The sequence below is a fragment of the Camelus bactrianus genome, chromosome 14 (assembly GCF_048773025.1).
Source record: "Camelus bactrianus isolate YW-2024 breed Bactrian camel chromosome 14, ASM4877302v1, whole genome shotgun sequence".
Lineage (NCBI taxonomy): Eukaryota > Metazoa > Chordata > Mammalia > Artiodactyla > Camelidae > Camelus > Camelus bactrianus.
The window spans coordinates 45,874,908-45,898,783 of record NC_133552.1 but is presented as its reverse complement, the minus strand read 5'-3'; the positions used below and the strand labels follow the sequence as shown (position 1 = coordinate 45,898,783).

The window sequence follows — 23,876 nt, the reverse complement described above, 5'->3', positions numbered from 1 at the left end:
AGACACCAGACACAACTTTGCCTGAAGAAGAATCATAACACGCAGCCCAGATCTGGACCAGTGGGGGTGGGGGAGGCATCGGAGCCAATTTCCCCTTCATTCAGCAGCTGCCATGCCATCCAAGCTGGCTTCCCTGGGCCTTTATAGGGAGGTGTGTCTGGCATAAAACCTTCACTCCTATCAACTGCAAATTGCCTTAGACGTCTTTATCTCTACACATCTGTGCAAATATTTGCAACCCAAAATTCATGATCTATCTTTGACATCACTCTATACCATGGAAAAGTAGAAATGGCATGTTGGGCTCCAACAGAAGCAGTAATGCTGCTTTATAAAAGGATTGTTGTCTAACAGTGTTAACTCCAGAACTTAGCGTGAGTCTCCAAATACCCCTCTAGTTCTTTAAAATAAGAACATTCAATAACAGAAGTTAATAGACACTTCTATTTAACAGCTACAAGTATGCTCCTCAAATAACCACGTACAGACAGCTTAGTAGAAGTTTAGGGTAAGTATTCCAGAATTCAGGGCTTCCCAACCTCAGTGCTACTGACATTATGGATTTGATCATTTTTTGTTGTGGGGAGTGTCCTGTGCATTGAAGGATGCTTAGTGGCACTTTTGGTCTCTACTCACTAGATGTCAGAAGCACTCCCCAATTTTGATATCTAAAAAATGTCTCCTGACCTTGCCAAACATCCCCTGGGAGCAAAACTGTCCCTGATTGAGAACCATTGTTGTAATGGAAAGAAAATGCGTCATGTTACTCTCAACTCTACCACTTAATAGCTGTGTGCCACTGGACAAGTTACCTAACTATTCTGAGCCTCAGATTCCTCTTCTGTAAAATGAGGATGTAATACCTACCTTGTATGATTGTTGTGAGATTTAGCAATGTTTCATATGTGAAGTACCTAATATCTAGCCTGACACATAGGAGGAAATCAAAGAACGTATGCATATATGTGTGTGTGTGTGTGTGTGTGTGTGTGTGTGTGTGTGTGTGTGTGTGTGTGTGTGTGTATAATTTATAATAAATATAGCTGGTCTGGACAAATGTCTGTTGTAAATCTATGTTAGCAATGGGCCATATGCCTGTGATCATAGTTTTCAGATCTTTAAACATAGAGCTCATAGAAGCAATGCTCAAAGCAGACAATTCTTTCTTGGTGGTAAGTGTTTTTCCTTAAAAAGTGATATTGCATTTACCACCTTCCTGTACCTAGAGGTATATAGCCAGTTGGGACTGAAATGAGTTGAGAATTTATCAATTTCACTTGTACATAAGGAAATTTTAGATAGGTTACTATTAAATTTGTAAATTGGGAATCCTAATTGCATGTGTTTGCTTCAAGTGACATGATCGATGTGCACCAGGAATCTCCCTACCATTGATTAAATATTACCTTTTTGGAAACGAATGTCATGTTTTCTTTTCAGTTTATCACATAGGCACCAATGTTTATTCTAGTTATAAAGATGAAACCCTTCTATCTCTCACTAATGACTCACGTTCTCTTAGGTATGTGGGTATTAAACATGGTAGAGATATATCTACAAATCTGATGTAACCAATTTATGCTTACTAAATCTTACCAAAGATTAGGCTGTACAGCAAAGTATTTTAGAAGGAATGCATTCACTTTCTAGATGGCTGTTAGCTTCTCAAATAAAGAATGTCTCCTTCTACTCATCCACCCACCCACCCTCTCCACACCCTCGTACCTTTCTTCTTCAGGACGTTTCTTTATCCAGCTGTTATCCTGTAACAAAGCCCTTCTTTTGTTCACCTCATGAAAACCCTGCTGCCTCAATGTGATCCCCTGATTGGTACCCTTCATATCTATCAACAGAAAAACAAAAAATCGAGAGGTGTAGTTGCATGAAGGTGAGTGTGCATTTGTTAACCTGGAAATCTGGAGAGGCGCATCTGATTGGATAGCATCAATCTTCTAGGCTGGCAAGTCCAGTACTGTTTCAAAGGAGGATGTGCTGGCAAGAAAGAACAAACCCCACACCCCATCATCAAAGATAAACATAACACTGCTTGGGTGCCAACTGAAACTGCCAGTGCACATTGTGAAGCCCTGCCCAGCACCTGGGAATGTAGAACCACGGGCCTAGGAGAAAACAAGGAACGGCTAAGTGGGCTGGCCATTTGCTCAAAAAGAAACATGCCTCGGAAGTACACACAAGACTGCTTTTAAAGTACCTAGTAAATAACAGTCAGTAAGTCCTGGTGCTTTTGGTTATACATAACTTAATTCTCTGATCTCATGGGAGCCAGAAGCACAGGTCACACATACAAGAAAAGGACATTTTTGATGAATTTTTAAAAGAAATCTTTAAATCGCAATTACGTGAATAAAAGCTGTAGAACTCTTACTTTTTCCTAAGCCTAACTTTGACCATGCTAACTAAGACTGTTGTTTCTAAGCATTATCTGTCTATATAAAAGAATCAGGGCCTTTGAATTATTTCCCCAGATTTTTAAGTTTTCTGAATAAAGGAATTATCATCTACATTACCGTTTCCTGTGGGAGATGCTTTTCTCAAGGTGAAATTGGACATGCTGCCTTCCAGTAAGGACCTAAAAGAAAAATGGGGATGGGGCGAACACAACAAAGACTCAACAAAGAATCATCCAGGGACTTGTTCATTGCTAATGTGCATTTTTCAGTGACATTGACAGTCATGTGATCTGGTTTAACAAATAACATGACATCAAGTGACCCCTGAGAACCTGAGAGTTCATCTATTCCAATGTTTGACAGATGCATATGCTGAGGCTAGGAGTATTCAGTGTCCCCTGTGTTATAGGACAAGCAATTGACTGAATCAGGCCATCAATTAATTTATTTATTCAATGAATAAATATGCACCTCGGGCCTCCAGTGTGCCTAGCACAGAGCCAGGAGCTAGAGACTAACAGATGAGTAAGACAAGGGCTTGGTCACATCAACAGGGAGATGGAGACATGGATACACAGCATAATACACAGAAGGGCTCACTGACTCCTTCTCTGGGGAAGCCAAAGAGAACCCAGGAAACTGATGTGTGATCAGAATGGTAGCATGGAAATCAGAGATCTGGGGAAACAATGGTGATTTAAGGTAATCACTGCACGGGAAAGCCCTAAGATTCTTAGCCGTGACCAACCGCTACCACCAAGCTGCTAAGAGATTGAGGTGATGCTCAGTCCTAGTTTGCCTGGGACTGGTGGTGCTTTCAGGGCTGCATTATGACTTTGAGCCTTAGGAACTTTAGCTTTTGTGGGCTTCTTCCTTCATATACACCCACGCATACACACCCACAATTTAAAAATAATAGCTTATAACTGTGTTAGTATAAAGATAAATGATAATCCAGGCTGGCTTCATTAACACATATTTACTATTAGTATAATCATTTTTTCCTGTGCTGTTAAAAGGAATTAATGTTAGAACCCTTTTATGGGCCCTTAGAGGTATCATGGGTCCCAGGCATAGCCTTTTCTGTTTAATGAGTAAGTTGCCCCTGGGTTTCCCTGAATGTGGGACTTTCAGTTTTTAAACTGGAAACATCCTGGGCAAACAGCAATGGCTGGTCACCCTAGGTGAGGTATTATGTTTTTTGCCAAGTCTATCCCACCAGATGGTGTATGGAATGTCAGAGGGGCCCTCCATCTCAAGTCAGAAGCAAGTCCTAGGTCCAGCTTTATGACATCAATGTTCTGTAATTCAACTACTTAATGTCCCTGTAAAATGGGCTAATGAAACCTGCCATCTACTTCATAAGGCTGTGATGATCAAATGACTAATGGACACAAAAATCACTTTGTTAAACTGTAAATGCTGTTGGGACTTATGACTGTATCATCAGACAATTTGTAGACATAACTTGGGGGTTCTAAAGCCCCCATCTCCCACCCTCTAGTCCAAAAATATCTCCTATAGTGACTTGCTGTGGATCTGAAGTGGTAAAGATACATTCCCTTGGACCAAGGCATTGAAGATCCCTGGGTTCTTCATTTCGAACGTCAATACTCCTAGAGTTGGTGAGAAGTGGAAGCTGTTGGTGTCCAGACCAGGTCCCCTCTACCAGCCTGGTGCTTGGCGCTATGAGCTCATGGCTGGACCTCCTATGGGGAATTGCCCTTAGCTGGTGGGGCTGCCAGTTATATACCCTCCTCATCCACTAAACCTGCAGCCAGCAACTGACTGACCTGGAATTAAAAGGTGAGTCTCTCTTGCCTAAACGTAGAGCCAGTTCTGCAGGTGACAGGTGCTTCAGCACTCACCATGGGATCAGGCGGACCCTAGACTAGCAGAGAGTGCATCCTCGCTCAGCTCCTTGCCCTGCCTCCCTTCCTGCGTCCCTTTCTCTTTTCTCCTGTGTACATACCCTTAATAAGTCCTACACACCCAAAGTCCTCCCAGGCACTGCTTCCAGGGAACCCAGCCTAAAATTAACAACCAACATAATCAATCATACATTATCGTCACAGAGACTAGCAGCTGTTCACTCTGCTGAGAGTTAAGATTTTAGTGAAACTGGAAAGATCCGCGTGTAAAGCGTGCTATTTACTGACTGTGTCACCTTGGGGATGTTCAGCTCCCTTATCTGTAAAATGAGGTGAATTGTGGCTGTTTTGAGGATCAAATTAGATGACATACGTAAGCTGTCTAATTATTGCCCGACACACAGTAGGTGCTCAATAATTCTTAACATTATGCTTCTCTCACCTTGGAAGGGGTAAAGCAAAGACGTAGAGGAGGTGTAGGTGGGTGTGGGGAGGACATGGGACAGTCCTGGATTTGGGCCACTGGGCATGCAGTGAGTGTGGGGCAGCCCCTGGCTGGCTGTGTTTGGAGGTGCTAAAACTTTAGCAGAAATAGGAGGATTCTTAGCTAACCTATTTCCTGTTTCTAAATGGACACTGATAAATTCTTTTCCTGAGCTGGCAAAGACCTAGAGGGTTCCCAGCTGATAGAACTGGGATTCTGAGGTGGTCAGAGTGTTGAATGCGTATCTGGTGACACATGGCTGCAAACTCAGTCATGAAACACGCATGAGGCAGGGTAAATGGAGGACAGGCATTCTGCAATTATCTGCCTATTTTTCTCTCACAAAAGACTGAGAGTGCCCTGTGAGCCAGGCCTAAGACCTTCCCGTCTTGATTTCCAGGGTCTAGGACAGAGTAGATACTCCCTAGGTGCTTGTTACGGGCTGAATTGGGTCCCTCCCAAAATTCGTATGTTGAAGCTCTAACCCCCCCGCCCTCCAGTACCTCAGGATGGGACTATATTAGGGGGCAGCACCTTTAAAGAAGTGATTAAGTTAAAATGAAGCCATTCAGGCGAAGCCTAGTCCAATCTGTCCAATGTCCTTATTAAATGAGGAATTTGAACTCACAAAGAGACACCAGAGATGTGTCCACACAGAGAAAAGGCCATGAGTGGACACAGAGAGAAAGAAGGTGGCCATCTGCAAGCCAGGAAGAGGAGCTTCAGGAGAAACCAAGCCTGATGAGAACCTGATCTCAGATTTCCAGCCTCCGGAATGGTGAGACAACAGACTTCTGTTGTTTAAGTATGTTATGGCAGCCCTAGCAAACGAATAGAGTACTTACAGTAAGAGTGATTTAAACATTTCTAAAACAGCTAGGGCATTCAAAGAGCTTTGTGCCGCCCTGTCTCTGACCTGTGCCCTTTGCATCCTTACTGGCCCTACTGCACAGGGCAATTGCCAATAGCAATAGCACCTGCTCTCAACAAGGTATCTCACAGGCATCTCCTCATCCTCACATAAACCCTGCATCGCAGCTGTAATTACCTCCACCTCCCAGATAGGACAACTGAAGCTCAGGGAGAGTGTGTAACCTGCTGAAGGTGATAATAAGCAGCATCTGGCTTTTAAACATAGCCAACTCCTTCCTCAGCAACCAGCAATAATGCTCAGCATGAGTCATTATAAGACAGGACCGGTACCCTGGCATTAGAGTGAGAGAGGGAAGGTACACAGCAGGGCTCATCTGACGCTTGACCTCTTATGCTATGGAAGTCCCATGAGCTCTGTCCCAGTGCCCCGCAGCAGGAGAACCAGGGCCTCGAGGAATCATTCCAGCAGACAAACTCTCACAGAACAGCCTTCTCTGTGTATTCCCTAATATTCTCTTGCCTATAAACATATGTCCACACAAATACGTGTACATGAATGGTTATAGCAGCATTATTCAAAATAGCCCCAAAGTGGAAACAACCCAACGTCAATCAGCAGATGAATGGAACATGACATGGTACACCCATTTAATGGAATATTACTTGGCAATAGAAAGGAATGGAGTATTGATACATATTATGACATGAATGAAGCATGAAACATGTTAAATAAAAGAGGCCAGACATAAAAGATGACATATTTATGATTCTATATGGATGTTGTTTTTAGATTTTCCTTAGGATCCTATCCATATCCCACTTAATTCTCCCCGCAAGCCAGACTTGGGCTGCCCCTTTAAGCTCTGCTGGGTAAGAAGGAACGTTCAGACAATGATAATTCCTTAGATGAGTTTATATTAATGTATAATGTATCTCATTTCATTTCCACAACAATGTTCTAAGAGTAATAAATCCCTAGTTAGCAGAGGCAGGGGCAGAGACTTGGCTTGAGTAGCTGGTGAATGGCAAAGCTGGGACCCCATCTGAGGCTTTCTAGCTCAAAGCTCATCACCTTTTCCTTTTTGCCAGGGACTCCCAGGTTGTCAGCACTTCCTGCAGTTGTAGAGAGAAAAGCAGGTATCTCCTCTTCACCTTATATTTAGGACTGGCTCTAATCAGATCCAACATTCTGCTAAAGGGTCTGATATCTTCATGCCTTTGGTAGCCAGGCATTCTCCAGAAGCCCTAGTTCAATGGAGTCAAGTGAGATAAGACATCCAAACAAGCTCAGGGCCCTTACAACTGTCTTCCTGCCAATGACTAGCCTCAGGTACCTATAAACATCTCACTGGCTCCAGCCCAGAGTCTCTAGGATACTTTCTAGGAATAGTTTCCAATGAACTCACTTGCTTTCTCTGGGACACCCCAGTTTCATCTGTTGCCTCTTTCATGAGAGTCCCTGGGAAGAATCAGGCCTTTTGTGCTTCACCTTTCCTGTCTTTGAAACTGGGCTGCCAGGAAGATAGGAGCTGCCATCTTGGTACCGTGGATTAACCACAGGACTAAAGTCATACACTAGGAGTGGCAGAGCGGGAAGTCAGAAGGGGCCTGGTTCCTCATAGAATTCACAGACAGCCCTGGATTATCTATCTCTTAACTTCTTGAAAGAGAAAAATAAACCTCCTAGTTTGTTCAGGAGGTTGCTTTTTCATACTTTTGTTACTCAAGCTTAATGCTCTTCCTCCCTGTTACAAGACCATCAAGGAGCATATAGAAGGTCTAAAAGTCCATGGTGGTCTACAAAGGATAAGATGTTAGTGACTGTTTTATTAGTAAAATGCCATTCTTGCAACGTGTTCAATGTTCCTAGTAAGAACGATCACGTTTAGTTCCTACCACTGCTTCAGATTGTGCCACGTGCTTTGTGCACACTGTCTTATTTAATCCTTCCGGGTGAGTACTATAATCTCTAAGAATAGGAACCCAAAATTCAGAGAAGTTAAATAACGTGGCCAAGGTCACACAGGAAGCAACAGCCAGGAACCTTAAATAGGTCTGTATGACCACAACACTAGGGCATTTTTCAGCACATGATACTATATGTTGCTTAAAGTACCATGTGATACAGCCAACACCAGACACGTAGGGAAATGCCCTGGAGTGCCAAAAGATGGAAGATAATGCGAGAGTAGCTGGGAGGAGCAGCAGCAGTAATGAACAGCTGCTCCATCACCCTTGGGCATCTCAGCCTTGAGCCTCATCCCTCCTGTGGCCACACTGAAGCCATGAGTGGCCTGGCACTATTCCTTTCCGGACTCCTTCTCTGAATCTTCTCTCCCTACTAGATGGCTTGATAATATTTTATACTCTTCCCAAGCTCCATATTGTACTTTGACATAAAGTAAATGAGACAGGAATACATAACACATTCTATTTTTAAGTGATTTTAGTTGAATAAATATCCAGTTTTTTATGAAAATGACTAACATTGTGGGAAAATAAAATTCTTTTCATCAAACCTACATGCTTCTCTTACAAATCCTGCACAACCTCCCTCAGCACCACCTACTCTTTTTTTCCCTTAGGACCCACTGGGCATGTCACCCTAAACATTTCCTTATGTCAGCCCATTTGGTGGCCCCAGAACCATTTCTAGAAGCTCCAATCTAAAGCATTTAAGTTGCAAGCCCTTATCTCTAATTCTGCAGAAATTTTATTGCAATGGAACAGTTTCCATGTTGACCAGACTATAAAGCAACAGTTTTATATATGAATATTTTCTGTACCATTATTAAAAATGGATCAAGAACATGCATCCCTGTGAATAATGCTTTTGCTAAGAAATATCCTTTTTAGAGTGGATTAGTGGATTAAAAACCTTTCAAATTGATAATGCCAAGGAATACATGCAGCAAAATCTTATTTTTATGTTATTTTTTACAGAAATTACTTATTTCAGGGATTGAGGTTATCCTGAGTTTCAAATCCATTCAACACCTAAATAGTGATACTTCCATAGCCTCAATTCAGCCAGTTAGATTTATTTCTAAGTGCTGTCCTTCAGTTTCATCCCAATTAAGTTTTTAACGTCTCATGAGAAAGATGAAACTCTCATCTTGGCTCCTCAAAAACTGTTACCAGTACATATGCCTAAAAATGGCAGACACCAGAAACTGCATTCTAAATGTGGAATGTTATGGGGAAAGATGCGTGAAAAGATGTGTCTATTACGCTGGGAACTACAAAACCCTTTCCCTTTAAAGCGCCAAATGCATGAGTTGGAAACTCTGATGTAAAATTATGACGTCAAAGTCAATAAGGATAGAAGAAAAAAAAAATACTTTTCAATTTTTGGCCCCTCTTTCATTTCCTCTTTGTGACCGAACATTGGAAACAGCTAGTTTTTACCCAATACCTACAGCCTCTGCCCGAAGACATCTATCTTTAGGTTTTAGATGAAATTACTCTACTTAAATTCTGAATCACAAAACCAATCAAGTGTCATAGTTTTCTTTGGATACATTTGAAATGATCAAATATCCCTTATTTCCGAAATTTGTCTCTTTTCATGTGCTCTTCATCTCCCTATGGTCTTTCTCAATTTCTCTTTTTAATAATAAAACTTTCCTGAGAAGAAAAGAGAGAAAAAAAACAAACAGCAAAAAAGAATTCACTGCTGGTATTTGGTCATGTGATAGTATTAGCTATATTGAGCTTAGGTTTTATATGTATTATCTCATTTAAGACCCACATAATGCTTTAAGGTTGATACCATGTCCTCATTCTACACCTAAGTGAAACTTTATGACGCATGGTTTCAACGAAGTCAGTCTTTTTGCAGAAGGTAGGGCAGGAGCTGGAAATGTGGGCAGTGGGAGAAACTAGTTCTTTCTGGAAAGAGGTTTTAGGATGAGTAGTTTGCCTGAGGCTATAAAGTTAGTGCACAGTTGGGATTCCAACATAAATCGGCCTGACACCAAAGTTCCTGTCCCTGAAGCCCTGGAAACAAAACAGGGCCAATATGTAGAAAGTGAAAAGGTTAAAAGATTAAAAGAAAAGGTGAGAAGAATGACATCTCCTTTGCAATATAGATCCACGATGAATGTCAACTAAGAGTGAGACTCAGAGCATTCTGTCTTTGATATTCCAACATATCATGAGATCAGCATAGAGTGAAGTTGGATATTTCAATGGTTCCAAAATCTCCCAATTTATCAAGCTTCTAATATACTTACGTAAATTGATATCTTTATGGAAAAGACCAAATGTGAATAGTTGCCTATAGTGATGGAAAGTATAAAAAACAAATGTAAAATAAAGAAATAAATACAAAACCATAAGTAAAACAAAAAGACAACCTACGGAATGGGAAGAAATTTTTGCAAATGAAACCGACAAAGGCTTCGTCTCCAGAATATATAAGCAGCTCATACAACTTATTAAGAAACAACCAAACAACCCAATCCAAAGATGGGCAAAAGACCTAAACAAGCAATTCTCCAAAGAAGACATACAAATGATCAATAAGTACATGAAAAAATGCTCAATATCACTAATTATCAGAGAAATGCAAATCAAAACTACAATGAGGTATCACCTCACACCAGTCAGAATGGCCATCGTTCAAAAGTCCACAAGTGACAAATGCTGGAGAGGCTGTGGAGAAAGGGGAACCCTCCTACACTGCTGGTGGGAATGCAGTTTGGTGCAGCCACTATGGAAAACAGTGTGGAGATTCCTCAAAAGACTAGGAACAGACTTATATGACCCAGGAATCCCGCTTCTGGGCTTATATCCAGAAGGAACCCTACTTCAGGATGACTACTGCACCCCAATGTTCATAGCAGCACTATTTACAATAGCCAAGACATGGAAACAGCCAAATGTCCATCAACGGATGAGTGGATAAAGAAGAAGTGGTATATTTATACAATGGAATACTATTCAGCCATAAAAACTGACAACATAACGCCATTTGCAGCAACATGGATGATCCTGGAGAATGTCATTCTAAGTGAAGTAAGCCAGAAAGAGAAAGAAAAATACCATATGAGATCACTCATATGTGGAATCTAAAAAACAAAAACAAAAAAACAAAGCATAATACAAAACAGAAATAGACTCATAGACATAGAATACAAACATGTGGTTGCCCAGGGGGTGGAGGGTGGGAAGGGATAGACAGGATTTTAAATTGTAGAATAGATAAACAAGATTATACTGTAAAGCACAGGGAAATATACACAAGATCTTATAGTAGCTCACAGAGAAAAAAATGTGACAATGAATATATATATGTTCATGTATAACTGAAAAATTGTGCTGAACACTGGAATTTGACACAACATTGTAAAATGATTATAAATCAATAAAAAAATGTTAAAAAAAAAATCCAAGCCTTGTTAACAAGACTTACAAGTCCACACCCTCTAGCCTCACTCTCCTCCCCTCCTATTCCTCATTCAAACTCTAGCTTCAGCTATACTCAGTCATTCCAGTTCCTTTTTTAAAAACATTTTTTTATTGAGTTACAGTCATTTTACAATGTTGTGTCAAATTCCAGTGAAGAGCACAATTTTTTCCAATTCCTGAGGGCTCTACCCTTCTCATCACCTTTAGGCTGCTGCTCACTTTATGTTTTATGCCTAAATCACTCTTCTTTCTGAGCCTCTCCTCATCCTTACTCTCCTTTCAGGAAAGACTCGTATTCATTGTTCAAGTCACACATTACATATCCTTTGGATGCATTCAGTGACACCACTGCATCGTGTTCCCACCTCCCATCTCCAGCCTAAGTTATAGGCCCTATAAGTGTTCAAATAGCAAAGAGTGCCTCTCTCTAACATTACCATTAGACTGTCTGTTTGTGTGGCTGAACAGTTTTCCTCCACCCCCAACACACACTCACACACATACACACATACATGCTGTAAATCTTGAGGGCTGTAACCAAGACTGTCTTCTTTATAGTTGTATTTCCAAATATTATTATTGTATCTGGCACATAATCCATTCTAAAGGAATATTTGTTGGACAAATGAGATTAATAAATATTTACATATTTACCTCTAATTTAAAAATATTTTATTGTTACATGGATACGCTAATCCATATGGATTTACTTTGGTAATGCAGAATCCCTTTCCCATTGATAAGATTTTTCATTTGTCACATATAAAATTCTTATTATATTCTAGAATGTGTTTCATGGCTGTCTGTTCTGTTCCAGAAATCTGCCTTTAGTTTCTTGCAATAGATACAATCTATTTTAGTTATTATCTTTTTATAACACATTTTAATATGTGATGCAAGCACCCCTCATTAATTTCCCTTGTAGAAATCCTATCAGCTATTCTCACTTATTCATTTCTTTAAGATAAACTTTAAAATTATTTTCTCTGGTTTCAAAACAAATATTCTAATGGAATTTGACGGGGATTGCATGAATCCTATCAAATGGTTTTGGAAGAGCTGACATTTATGACATTCACTCTGTCCATCCAAGTATAGTATTCAAAGAAACCTTTACTCAACAAAGTCTTTACATCTTGCAGTAAATTTTGGTGATTTTCTTAATCTAGGTCCTGCATTTTTCTTGTGGAAATTTTGTTTCTGGATGTTTTACATCTCTCTTTGCTACTGTGAAAGAAATAGTAATATATGTTATATTATGTTATTATACATATATATGTACAAGTCAGTAAGAATCCTGAATTTTCTTTTTATTTGCTGGTGCTGTGAGCTAAGGATAATCATACATGTTACACCTGGTTCAAGTAGAGGTCATAAGTAAAGCCAAGTCTATCTGGATGCCAGCCTCTTACAGTTTTCTCTATACGGATTCCTTTCAAATGTTTTTCTCATGACAAAAGAGAGAACACTGGGAAGGAGCAGGGAAGAGGGTAAGGTGGTAAGGGGTTGCAGTTTTCTGCAAACTATTCTAAATTAGCTCTCGATGCAGATGTGCACTGTGCTTATCCTGTGGCTTCTGTGCATTTTGGGGAGCACCACCAGTGTCCTGGCATGTGTATATTCTAGTTAAGCAAGCATGGTCTAGGGAGTTCATGTGTTTCTCCCAGAAGTTTCCATACAAAGGAGACAATCACATTTTAGGCCAGGGAAACTTGGGTGTAGAAAAACAGAAAAAATTATTTAGGTGCTTAGGGCTCTCAAGTATACAATTACAATGAGTATCCAGTTGTCATTTAATAGATAGCTATAAAAAGCACTCTTCCAATTAATAATCACAATGAAAGGATGACTCATATCCTTAAAAAGTTTAGCAACTAACATAAAATGCAAATCTAATCAATGCAGCTGTCATTTGATAAAGCATCCATTTGAGGAAAGGCCTTTCCCAGATTCTAAAATGACATGGATTTTTACGATGGTAAACTAGAAATACTTCAGAAATACATCTGATAAAGACTTGTGCTTCAAAAGTGAACTTCGAGCAACTGCAGACAAGTACACAGTAATTAATCCATAAAACCCTTATTTCAAAGTTCTTAGCAAGAGAAAAGGGAAAATGGTCAACAAATAACCTAGAAGCAGTAATGTCAGAAGACAAGCTGTGTGGGACCAACAGAGATTTCCCCGGGACTGTTGGCCAAGGATTCTATTACCCCCACTTTAAAGAATGCATGGAGTTAACGCCCGAATCATAGGGACGCTATCAGTTAAATCATGTTTGTTTAAGTTGACTGCTTAGTGAATTATATGCAGTTCATTCCACAATCTGAGTTCAGCCATTCAAAACATCTCCTCTTTGTCTTGTTTACAAAGTCCCCAGAGAAATGAATCTCTCGGCTATTTCAGTCAAAATTCCAGTGATTGGAAAAGACAGCCAGGTAAGCAGCACCTACCTATAGACTAGGCGCCGAGTTAAGGATGCCCCTGACTGAGTGCATCACAACCTACAAGCTACACACACGTACCACACTGTCTTCCTCCACAGGGGCTGACCGCTCCTGAGCTGAAATCCCAGGACTATAATAATTAACAAGACTGACCCCACAAACCGCAAATTTAAAATGTCTCTCATCATGTCATAGTCATGCCATACTAACTGTAGTAACGTTCTCAGACATTACTGGATGAGCAAATTCTTATTTCCAGATCATTTCTAGTTCTTTTATAAAGCCAGAGGAAAATTCATTCACTGCTACCACATATTTTATGTGACAGAAATTTGAAAAATCATTGAGAAAATTCAGTAAGATAAAAATCAAATGATCTGAATTCTGATTCTGTTAACCATGCTCCTGGCAAGTTGCTTAACATTTATATGCTGTATCGTCCTTATCCAGAAAACTCATGAGTTAGACTAGATAAGCCTGTGCTCCATTCCAACTGAAAAGTTATGTTAATTGGTTCTAAAATTTACATGAAGATAAAATTTTAATAAAAATTCTAGCTTTTTATCTGCATTCTCTGCCTAACCTGACATTTAGAATCAACCAAAAGTTTTACTAAAAATTTTACTGATGTCATATCTCAGTTTTCTCAAATTGATTTTCCCAGAGCTATATACTTGAGTACAGCAAATATCAAAAAGAACATATCTGCATTCTAAACTATGGAAGAGAAAGGCAGTTTTAAATCTGATCACATTTCATGACAAGTAAAATTATAAACTTCTGATTACTATAAATGTTTGAAAGCCACGGTATTATAAGATTCTTCAGTAACCTCTGGGAACTGAGCTCTAAACTCCGAAGGCATGTGACCTATTCAGCAATGGGAAGCAATGAAAGCTCTAGAATTTAAGGAAGAGCCAGGTATGCTGTGGTTAATGCCCTTACAGAGGACAGAGAGCAGCTCGTTGCAAACTGTGAATCGCCCCTGGGTTCGATTCCCACAGCTCTGCATCACAGGTAGAAATGGTGGAGCGAAACACACAGGTCAGACAAGTCAGCTTAGCTTTGAATTATAAAGGAAAGCCTGGTTAAAATAACTTTCCTATTCTTATCAAAGGGCTTCCAAAACTGGTTTTTCAGGGCTAGAATATGAAGAGAGGCTGAAAAGTGCCCCTATATAAGATTAATTAGGTTAGAACTCAGACTATAACATAGAGAAGATGGCCAAATGCACAGGAATCCCTGTGGGAAACTGCACACCCCCAGTTAACCCCACCCTGCTTTATTCCTCGGTACATTCATGCAAGAAATGTAATTTTCTTATTTGGGGAAGATAGGGTGCACACAGACCAGTGGCTTGCAATGTTTTCAGCTATCAAGAAATACGAATATAACTTCTTATCTATAAAACAATGAGTTCACTATTTTAGTAAATGCATCATCTGTGAAAACAGGGAGTTCCTTTTAAAAAAAAAGTTTTATAATCACTCAAGAAAAAAGGCCAGTGGATGCTGGTCCCTTGTCTTAAAGAATTACTATCTTTATGTGTGACAGGATTCACCAGCTGACAGATCCCACAAGGAAACTCATATCTCTGCTGCCCGGAAATGCGTAAAATTGTGAAGTTAAAAGCAATGCCATCTAAAACCGCAACAAGGAGCAGCAGAGCTGTGGAGAAGAATAGCTTGTTAAAATTTAACTGGAAAAAAGACAAAGTGAGGAATCATTTGCAAAGAAAACGGGGGAAGTTATGCAAGTAAAGCCGATGAATTTATGTTTGCAAATATAATTCAACTTACCTCTCTTGAGCAGAAACCCAGGACTTTTTGTCTAAACAGCCAGCAGTGATTCCCCAGGTGGATCTGGCTGAGACTAATGGGCACCTGGAGTTTACTGAGTGCAGTTTCCACCTCCACCTGCCTGTGCTAATGAACAGATCAGAGGCTTCTCCCTCAGTGGCTGAGTCACTCAGGGAAGGGGTGGGTGGTGTGAAAGAGGGTGTCACCTTGTATAAATACCAATTCAATTAAAACAGCTCACTTAGAGACCTGCTGTCTTTGTTTGGCAAATTCTTCGTATAATTTATGGCCTTGTTAGACCAAAAATATGTAGTCCTGTTATCACTCTTTCAATTAATATCAACAATTTGCACAACTCTGTCACTGACAAGGTGCCACGGTGTCCAACCTATTTTGGATTCTCTTTAAAAAAAAACAAACAGTAAAACAAAAAACTTAAGGCAGGAGGAATCTCTGTCTGCCCAAGGTGCCTGGAAGGCTGGGGCACAGATACACACTCAGGAAATGCACTGCTAGGAGGAATTAAGATCCTTTAGGAGAGGAAAGTCCTCTGGAACCCCGAGATCAGGAAATATGAGTGGAATCTATTACACAAATTCTACACATGGAATTTTGGTAAAACCATCAAAGGAAAAATACATCCCAAAAGATAAGAACTCTGATCCTTTTATGATTTCACCACATATGAAAATGTGAAAAAGATGCTAGAAACTTCTTTCACATCTGAGGGCAGCAATAGACTCCAGTGTCAACACCTGCTTCTGAGAAGGAAGGAACAGTGCAGATGGGAGCTCCTATTACAGGTTCTGCAATGCACCTTCCTAAACAGCCAGGGAGACTTTAAAGAAGCTTAGCAAATCTGGAACAATTGCTAAGAGCAGCTAGTCATTAGAATTTCCTCATCTTTATTCATCTGTTACACCAATAATTATCCAAACCCTCCCAGTTTCAAGACAGCTCCTGAAAATCACAGTCCAGCTGAGCTATAGTCACAATAGTGACTTAAGAAGATATAGAAACGTTCAGATTGAAAGGCACAGACAATTGCAGTAAACAGTCATTATGAACGGGGACAGCCCTTCCTTAATGTGCCCTTATTCTGGGCTGAGGAATTTGCAAATTTAAAATGAAAAATTTTCTTTAAAAGTTATATATATATACACATACATGTACAAATATTCATGTTTATTCACCCTTTCATAGAATTTTGTATGTGCAAAATACTGTAGAAATGTTTAAAATTTCTGTGATATCCATATATGTTGGTTGGATTGAGGTTGGATATTAATACTGCTATTGAGAAAGTTAAAAAACCAAGATGTGACTTGACTCAACTCAAACAGTAAATAAATTAGAAGTACATTTAGTATCAGCATTTATTTAGCCAAAGGAAGGGCTAAAACACTTTCAGAGCCAACTTGTAGGGGCAAATAGTAACTTATTAAATGCTTAAATGTATGTTTTTAGCCTTCATAAAATATAGAACAAGAAAAATTTTTTTTTACTTTGCAATGAAATAAAATTTACTGACCAAGGGACACTTAAGGCTTTGAGCTTCCAAGCATTTCTCCATGTAATTGAGGGTTTCTCTTATTTTACATACCAGGAACCCTTACATTTAAGCCACATCAGTATCTTTCCACTTAGTACAAAATTTTTGACCCAAAAAAGAGCTAACTCTAAACACAGGCAAAATTCAAACTGCCTCATTGCTGAGACATTCAGCCAAAAGACTGCTGAAAATTAAGAATCTCAAAGTTCGAAGAGGTCAATCAAGTATGTGCACGGAGTGGAGGTGGCCGAATAGGTTTGGCCTTGAACTGGGAAGCCCTGGGCATACTGAGAATAACTTGGCTTCGCCACACCTATTTCACTGTGAGGGTCAGAGTTCTTGAGGTCTCTATAGAAGGTAAGCTCCTAGGCTGGGACGACAAATGTTTTGTCTCGGGTGCCAGTGCCAATTGCTCTGCACTGGCTCATTTGATGTGGTTTGTAAAGCCACTATGAACTCCCACAGGAGAGTGCCGTGATTGACTAGCAGAGTCTGCCACAGAGCTCAGATGGGGGAGGGGGCATGCTGACCCTACCTCCCAAAGTAGGACGGTGCTTTTTCTATGTTTTGTATTCAGTGTAACAACCAGCCAAAACAAGTGCTTATTTATTACTACATAATAATGAAAATAGCAAATACATAGCACTGTTCATGTGCCAGGCATTCTAAGCACTTTTTATACTTTCATTTAATAATTGTTATGCAATGATTGTTCACCGCCTGCTATGGTCCGAATGTTTGTCCTAACCTACAAAGATGATGGTGTTGGGAAGTGGAGCCTCTGGGAGGTGTTTAGGTCATGAGGGTGGAACCTTCATGAATGGGGTCATTGTTCTTATAAAAGAGGACCCCCCCCCCGATTTTTCTAGCCCCTTCCACCACATAAGGACACAGTGCGAAGATGCAGGCTATGAACCAGGAAGAGGAGCCTCACTCAGCCATGCTGGAACCCTGATCTCAGACTTCCTAGCCTCCAGAACCAGGAGAATCAAAGTTCTGTTGTTTATAAGCTGCTCAGTCTTGGTATTTTGTTATAAGAGCCTGAACAGACCTCCTCATCCCAGAGAGACTGAAAAAGTGATGCTGAAAATGCAAAATATACCAACAGGACAAATCAGCATCTCAAGGCTTGCTAATCTGTTACGAAAAGACTTTGGGGGGTTGAAAGAAGGCTCTCTGTTTTCCTCCCAGATGGAGAAAATAAATGTTATGTACATGTTAAAACAAAAGTGATATCATTAGGGTGGTAATTACAGAGCCAATTTCTCTTTGGCTGGGAGTAGACAGATGCCAGAATTAATGAATTACTGCCAGTGTTGCAAGAGCTAGTGCATTGCTTAATACACTGTGATGGTGCCAGCATGAGGCAGACCCATGGTGAGCGTAACAGAGACCCCACGGGAGCCTGGGTTCCATCATCTGTGCAGACCCACTATTCACTGTGGGCAAATCACTGCACCCTCAGGTCCATGTCTTTCCTGGTGCCGTGAGACTGATGTGATCAGTCTCTTTACCACCTGGACAGGTTGCTATGATATCAGGCTAATTTAATCAAGACTCTACACCTTCGCTCCACAGACAACTTCGGGAGGAACCAGGAGGGCTCAGCCCTGAGTTCCTGAGGCTTTCTGACTCTTCTTTGTGCTCCAAATAAGCAATGACCCTTGCCCAAAGTAACCAGCAGAGATTAGGCAAGGTTGATGATAATCATAACGATGACAACAAAAGAAACAGTGACAACAGCAACAACATAGTTTAACTATGTGCCAGTCATTGCTACGTGCTCTACATGTATTATTTAATTTGATCCTCACAAAAACCCTACACTGTAGGAATTACAGGAACTGTTTTGATGTCATAGAGAGTAAAAAACAAAAATCTAAGATCACACACTTGGGAATTAGGTGTGTCCAGAATTCCAATCTAGGCAGGCTGACTGCAGAGCCCACATTCTTGGGTATGAAGTTCCACTGTGTCTTCAAAGTACCAGAAAGGAGATGGGCACTTTAACCAAGACACTGTGGCTGGACTACAGGGTGAGCCAAATTTACAGCAGGTCTGAGCCCTGAATAGTAGGCGGCAGAAAAGTACAGTGACTTTTAGCAGGAAATATGTCATATACACATGTATGTATGCACTTGTATCACTCTTGGCATCAAAAATGATAAACCACACCCCGTGTGTGTTAGCTCAATATAACAGACAGGAGAATGGCTAAGAGCTGCTTCAGTATTTAGGTCCTTTAATGATACTGGAAATCTAACTCACCAGTTTTATTTTCTTTTTTCCTTTTAAATAGATTATTTTTAAAGCAGTTTTAGGTTCACAGCAAAATTGAGAGAAAGGTACAGATAATCCCATATCGACCTACCCCCACATGCTTAGCCTCCCCTATTTTTAATATTTCCCCACCAGAGGGGTATATTTGTTACACTTGATGAACGCATACTGGCAATCATCACATCATCATTCAAAGTCTGTAAGTTACATTAGGACATCACTCTTGATGCTGTACATTTTATGGATTTTGATGAATAAATAATAAAATGTATCCACCATTATAGTATCATACAGAATAGTTTCACTGCCCTTAAAATCCTCTGTGCTCAACCTACTCATCTCTCCTTCCACCATAACCCCTGGAAACCCCTGACCCTTTTACTGTCTACATAGTTTTGCCTTTTAAAAAATGTCATATAGTTGGAATCAGACAGTATACGGCCTTTTCAGATTGGCTTCTTTCATTTAATAATATGCATTTAAAGTTCCTCCATGTCTTTGCATTACTTGATAGCTCATTTCTTTGTTATGCTGAATAATGTTCCATTGTCTGGAGGTACCACAGTTTATTTAGCCATTAGGACTATTATTAGTCCTAATAAAGGGCATCTTGGTTGCTCCCAAGGTTTGGCAATTATGAATAAAGTTGCTATAACTGCATATGTATGCAGTTTTCTTCTTAAAAAATTATTTACACAATATTTTGAACCAGCCATATCTTAACATTTTTCAGAAATTAAAAGTGTAAAAAGGAATACAATGTAAAGTCTTTCTTTCCCTCCAAACCTCGATCTCCATAAAAACACAGTTATTAGTTTCTTCTGGGTCCTTCCAGAGAGATTTATACACATGCAAACAAATGTAACATACAGAAATCTCCTCCATTTTTAAACAAATGTTTGCATGTTACATTGTTCTGAATTTTTTTCCTTTAACATTAAAATGCTGACGATCTTTCCATATTATGTTTTTCTCAGCTGCTTGGCCTTCCACTGTATGGACATTCCATAATCTGTTTCATCCATCCATATTAATGGACATTTCTACCCTTTCAAACAATGCTGTAGTGAATAACACTGTACATAAACATTTGCACATGTGTGTATATATCTTTCAGGTAAATTCTTAGAAATGTAATTGCTGGATTCAAAGATTTATATATTTTAACCTTGGTAGACAGGTATTACCAAATTGCCTTCTGTAAGGGATTTACCAATTTCTCTCTCTTATTCTCATTTGTCTTCTTCAGTCATTTGTTCATTTAACAAATATTAAGTACCTAATATGCTTCTAGTACTGTTTCAGTCCCAAGGGACAGAAAAATTAATGAGACCCGATGATTGGTCTCCAGGGATTCACCATGTTTGGGGAGACAGATGTTAAATTAAATAGCTACAATACACCAGGATAAAGTAAGGGTGTCACTAGTGCAGAATCTAAAGAATTCCACCTGGATCTGGGAGAGGATGTTGACCCTGAATTTTGAAGTTTGAGTGGACAATGATTAGATGGTCAAGAGGTAGAAGAACCATCCATCCAATCTGCTTTCTTAGATTTTCTTCTCAACATCTTCCAGATTTCTGCTTATGAATATAGCTTAGAGTCTGGCAATCTGAGACATGGCTGGTCCAATTAATGAGAGAAGTAGAAGCAGAGATTTAATTGGGTAAACAGGACTTGCCGCCAAACTCTCCTTTATAGTGCCAAGGTTGAGAAACTCTAATGGAAATGTTTGCTCCTTTCCTCCTCATTGCTGTACTCACTAGAACCAGCATTTTTTTCAGCCCGGTGATACCAGTTCCTCATGGCCAAGAGTGAGATTTGGAGCAGACTTTCTTTTATCATTTTATCAAAGTATCAGAGATCAGCAGAGAGTAGTTGGATATTTTAACTACTCCAAAATCTTCCAATAATTTATCAAGCTTCTAATATACTTATGACACTTGATATCTTACTGGAAAAAGTCTTACTTTAAAAGACAGATAGGTATTTCGTAATTTCTTCATTTTGTATTTCCATCATTCTTTCTAATTTTCTTCAACTCACAGTCAATACTTTATAGCAGTCTCTCCATGGCCAAATATTACATGGTACTACATTTCAAGTAACCCCTTACGATCAGCAACCAGGCCTGTATACTTAGCTTTATTCTAAACATGTAGCGCAGTTCTGACTCATAGTAGCACTCAGTAATTGTTGACTGAATGAAGAAACAATGATCATAAACAATAAGTTTTCACATACAAGGGGTATTCACCGTTTGCCAAAAATCTGGTTTATTGGTTTTACAAATCTGATTCTCTTACCAGATTTTTCTATCTCCGACTGAACTAGAGACCATAGACAATACTAGGCTGAACCAAAGGCTGTAATGTTAGCCCTTCAATTCACCTGCAGGTTACAACACTCACTGGTCTCTTAAAAGAAGAAATAAAGATTTCTCTGCATTTTATAGAGATTGCTCAAATAATAATTACCATAGCTGAACATATTGCCCAAGGTTGAAATCTCCGTTGTCAGTGCCTCCTCCCTCTCTCTCTCCATTACACACCCCTCAACCAATTAAATGGTCATGGCCCATCACTGTCAAGTCAAATTCAGTCCAATCTTTCTGTTCCACTTGACTCCCATTGCCCCTGCTTTGATTGGGAACCTCATCATCTTGAGGGAACACTACTTCCATCATCTGCCTACTGGCCTCTTCCTTGTTCAGATATGTCCCCTGCTGAGTCAGTCAGGATCTTTCAGGCTGTAAAGATCAGAGACAAGCTCTGGAAGCCTCAGTCAATGGGAGCATACTAACAGTTCAACAGAGAAGAGTCACAGTACCCAAAATGATGTTACTTAGAAATCTACAGTTTAAAGAGGCAGTGTAGCAACCACCTTAAGGTGAAAGTAAGCATCACGGCCAAAGCTGTCTCAGCAAAGACTCAGAAAAGCCACCTGCAAGCTCCATTTATCCTCTCTCTGGAAGGGTCTCTGCAGGATACACTTTCTCTCCCAGGCCAAGAACCGCTGGCTTGTGAACCAATCTCCCAAATGGAATCTCAGCTGGAATTTCTTACACCTTGCTGGTCATGTAGGTGTATTCCTGCTATGTCAGGAGCAGGGTTTCTGGGGTCTCACTCAGTACAAACCGTCTGTCTCATCGTTATCAATAAACAATGCTGACTAGCTGGTTCAAACCATCCTGAAACTCTTAGTAAATGTATTGTCGTAGGCACAGGGTTACAAAGCAATGCTATTAATCAGTATGTTTCAGATCAATGCTGTGCATGCTTATTTTTTATTTTAGCAAAATAATCAAGCTAATTCCAGGCCAGCAGGAATTAATCCCCACAGGATTAATTCCAGCACAGGAGCTTTGCTATAAAGATTCAGGGGGATGTAAGGAAGACAGGATACAGTGTCAGCAGCCTCTCTTAGAAATGAAATAATATTTCTTGCCGGTTAATTTTGCAAAACAACACCAGTTGTCCGGTGCCACCCTGGGCACCCAACAGCAACTCTGTGAATCTGCTTACCATGACTCAGTCCCGCTACCTCTGATTCTCTTCCTGCTTTCTGCCATGTAACCAATTTATCACAGTCTCTGTGTGCATCAGTTTAAATCCTCTGGGAGAGATCTGCTTGAGTTGGTCAGCCACCGTCCTGTACTGGCTTCCCACAGGCAGCGCCCTTGCACCAGGTCTTCTCCTGGATTTCTGGTGAGCCATAATAGGACGGTTTTGCTCAGATATCTAGCCCATCTCAATCAGCCGTGACCAAAGCAACAGCACTGCAAGAATCATAGTACAGCTCCCCTAAGCCTTGGAATTATTCAGAAGTAGGCTACTGGCACAGCATGCAGCTGTTAGAACTTTCTTCCCAGTAAAAATACATCATTTCTTAACATTATTTTTCCAAAACAGATGCAGTCATGTCATTCCCCAGCTTCAAACCCATCCTAAGTTCCCCGTGTCCTATAATTTGAATTAATACCTCACATTCCTATAAGACTGTGTTGTCCAATGCAGCAGCCACTAGCCGTGTGGGGTTATTTAAATTTAAATTAATCAAATTAAATAAATTTAAAAATTCAGTTTCTCATTGGCATCACTCACATTTGAAATACCACATTAAACCGGACAGAAAACAAAAGCAGAAACTTGGTCTTGATGCCTTTTTAAAGTGACTTTGAACTATTCCAGGCTCATCTCTCACCTTGTGTCCCCATGCACCCTAAGCTCTAACCACATCAAAATCCTTGCTGTTACCCAGACATACTATAATATCTGTCCTTATGCCATTCCTGAGACCTGAAATATCCTTGCCTCTTATGCATCTGGTAACGTCTTATTCAGTTTTAAAGGCCCAGCAAATACCTCACGTCCTCACCTGCTCTGTGAAGATTTTCCTACCAACCCATTCCTCAAGGAGGGGGTTCAAACAGCCCTCTCAGTCATGCTTATGTTTCTGTTGCTATTTTCCTTAATCTCTTACACATCCTGATTGACTGGATCTCTCAAACCACCTGGTTTTCCCAAATTGTGTTCTTGCTCCTTCCCCCCATACACAGTATCTGAAAAGCCCTCACTTACCATATTTCAGCCTCTCCCATTCACTTCCTCCTCCTCCTCTCCTGTTTCTCCTCACAATTTACCTTTAAATTATCCCCCATTTCCCCTTCTGTGCATACTTAGAGGATAAATCCTGCAGAAAAGAGCAGAGAATCCTAGAAAAATATTAATTTCCAAACATTTTTATA

At 40.1% G+C, this 23,876-nt stretch overlaps 1 protein-coding gene across 7 annotated transcripts in view; it reads right to left on the bottom strand.

Moving 5' to 3' along the window:
- SCEL (sciellin) overlaps nucleotides 1-23,876 on the bottom strand; it is a 173,704-nt gene that overhangs the window by 82,313 nt on the left and 67,515 nt on the right. For 5 of the 7 annotated variants that reach the window (XM_045509153.2, XM_045509155.2, XM_045509154.2 and 2 more), the window contains 2 exons: nucleotides 2,529-2,590; nucleotides 1,726-1,843 (listed from right to left, as the gene is read on the bottom strand). In XM_045509153.2, coding sequence (XP_045365109.2) covers nucleotides 1,726-1,843; nucleotides 2,529-2,571 — 161 coding nt within the window. In that variant the 5' untranslated portion in view covers nucleotides 2,572-2,590. Of the gene's footprint in view, nucleotides 1-1,725; nucleotides 1,844-2,528; nucleotides 2,591-15,297; nucleotides 15,454-23,876 lie in introns of those variants that run through there. The other 2 variants (XM_010973529.3, XM_045509156.2) reach the window with 2 other exon arrangements.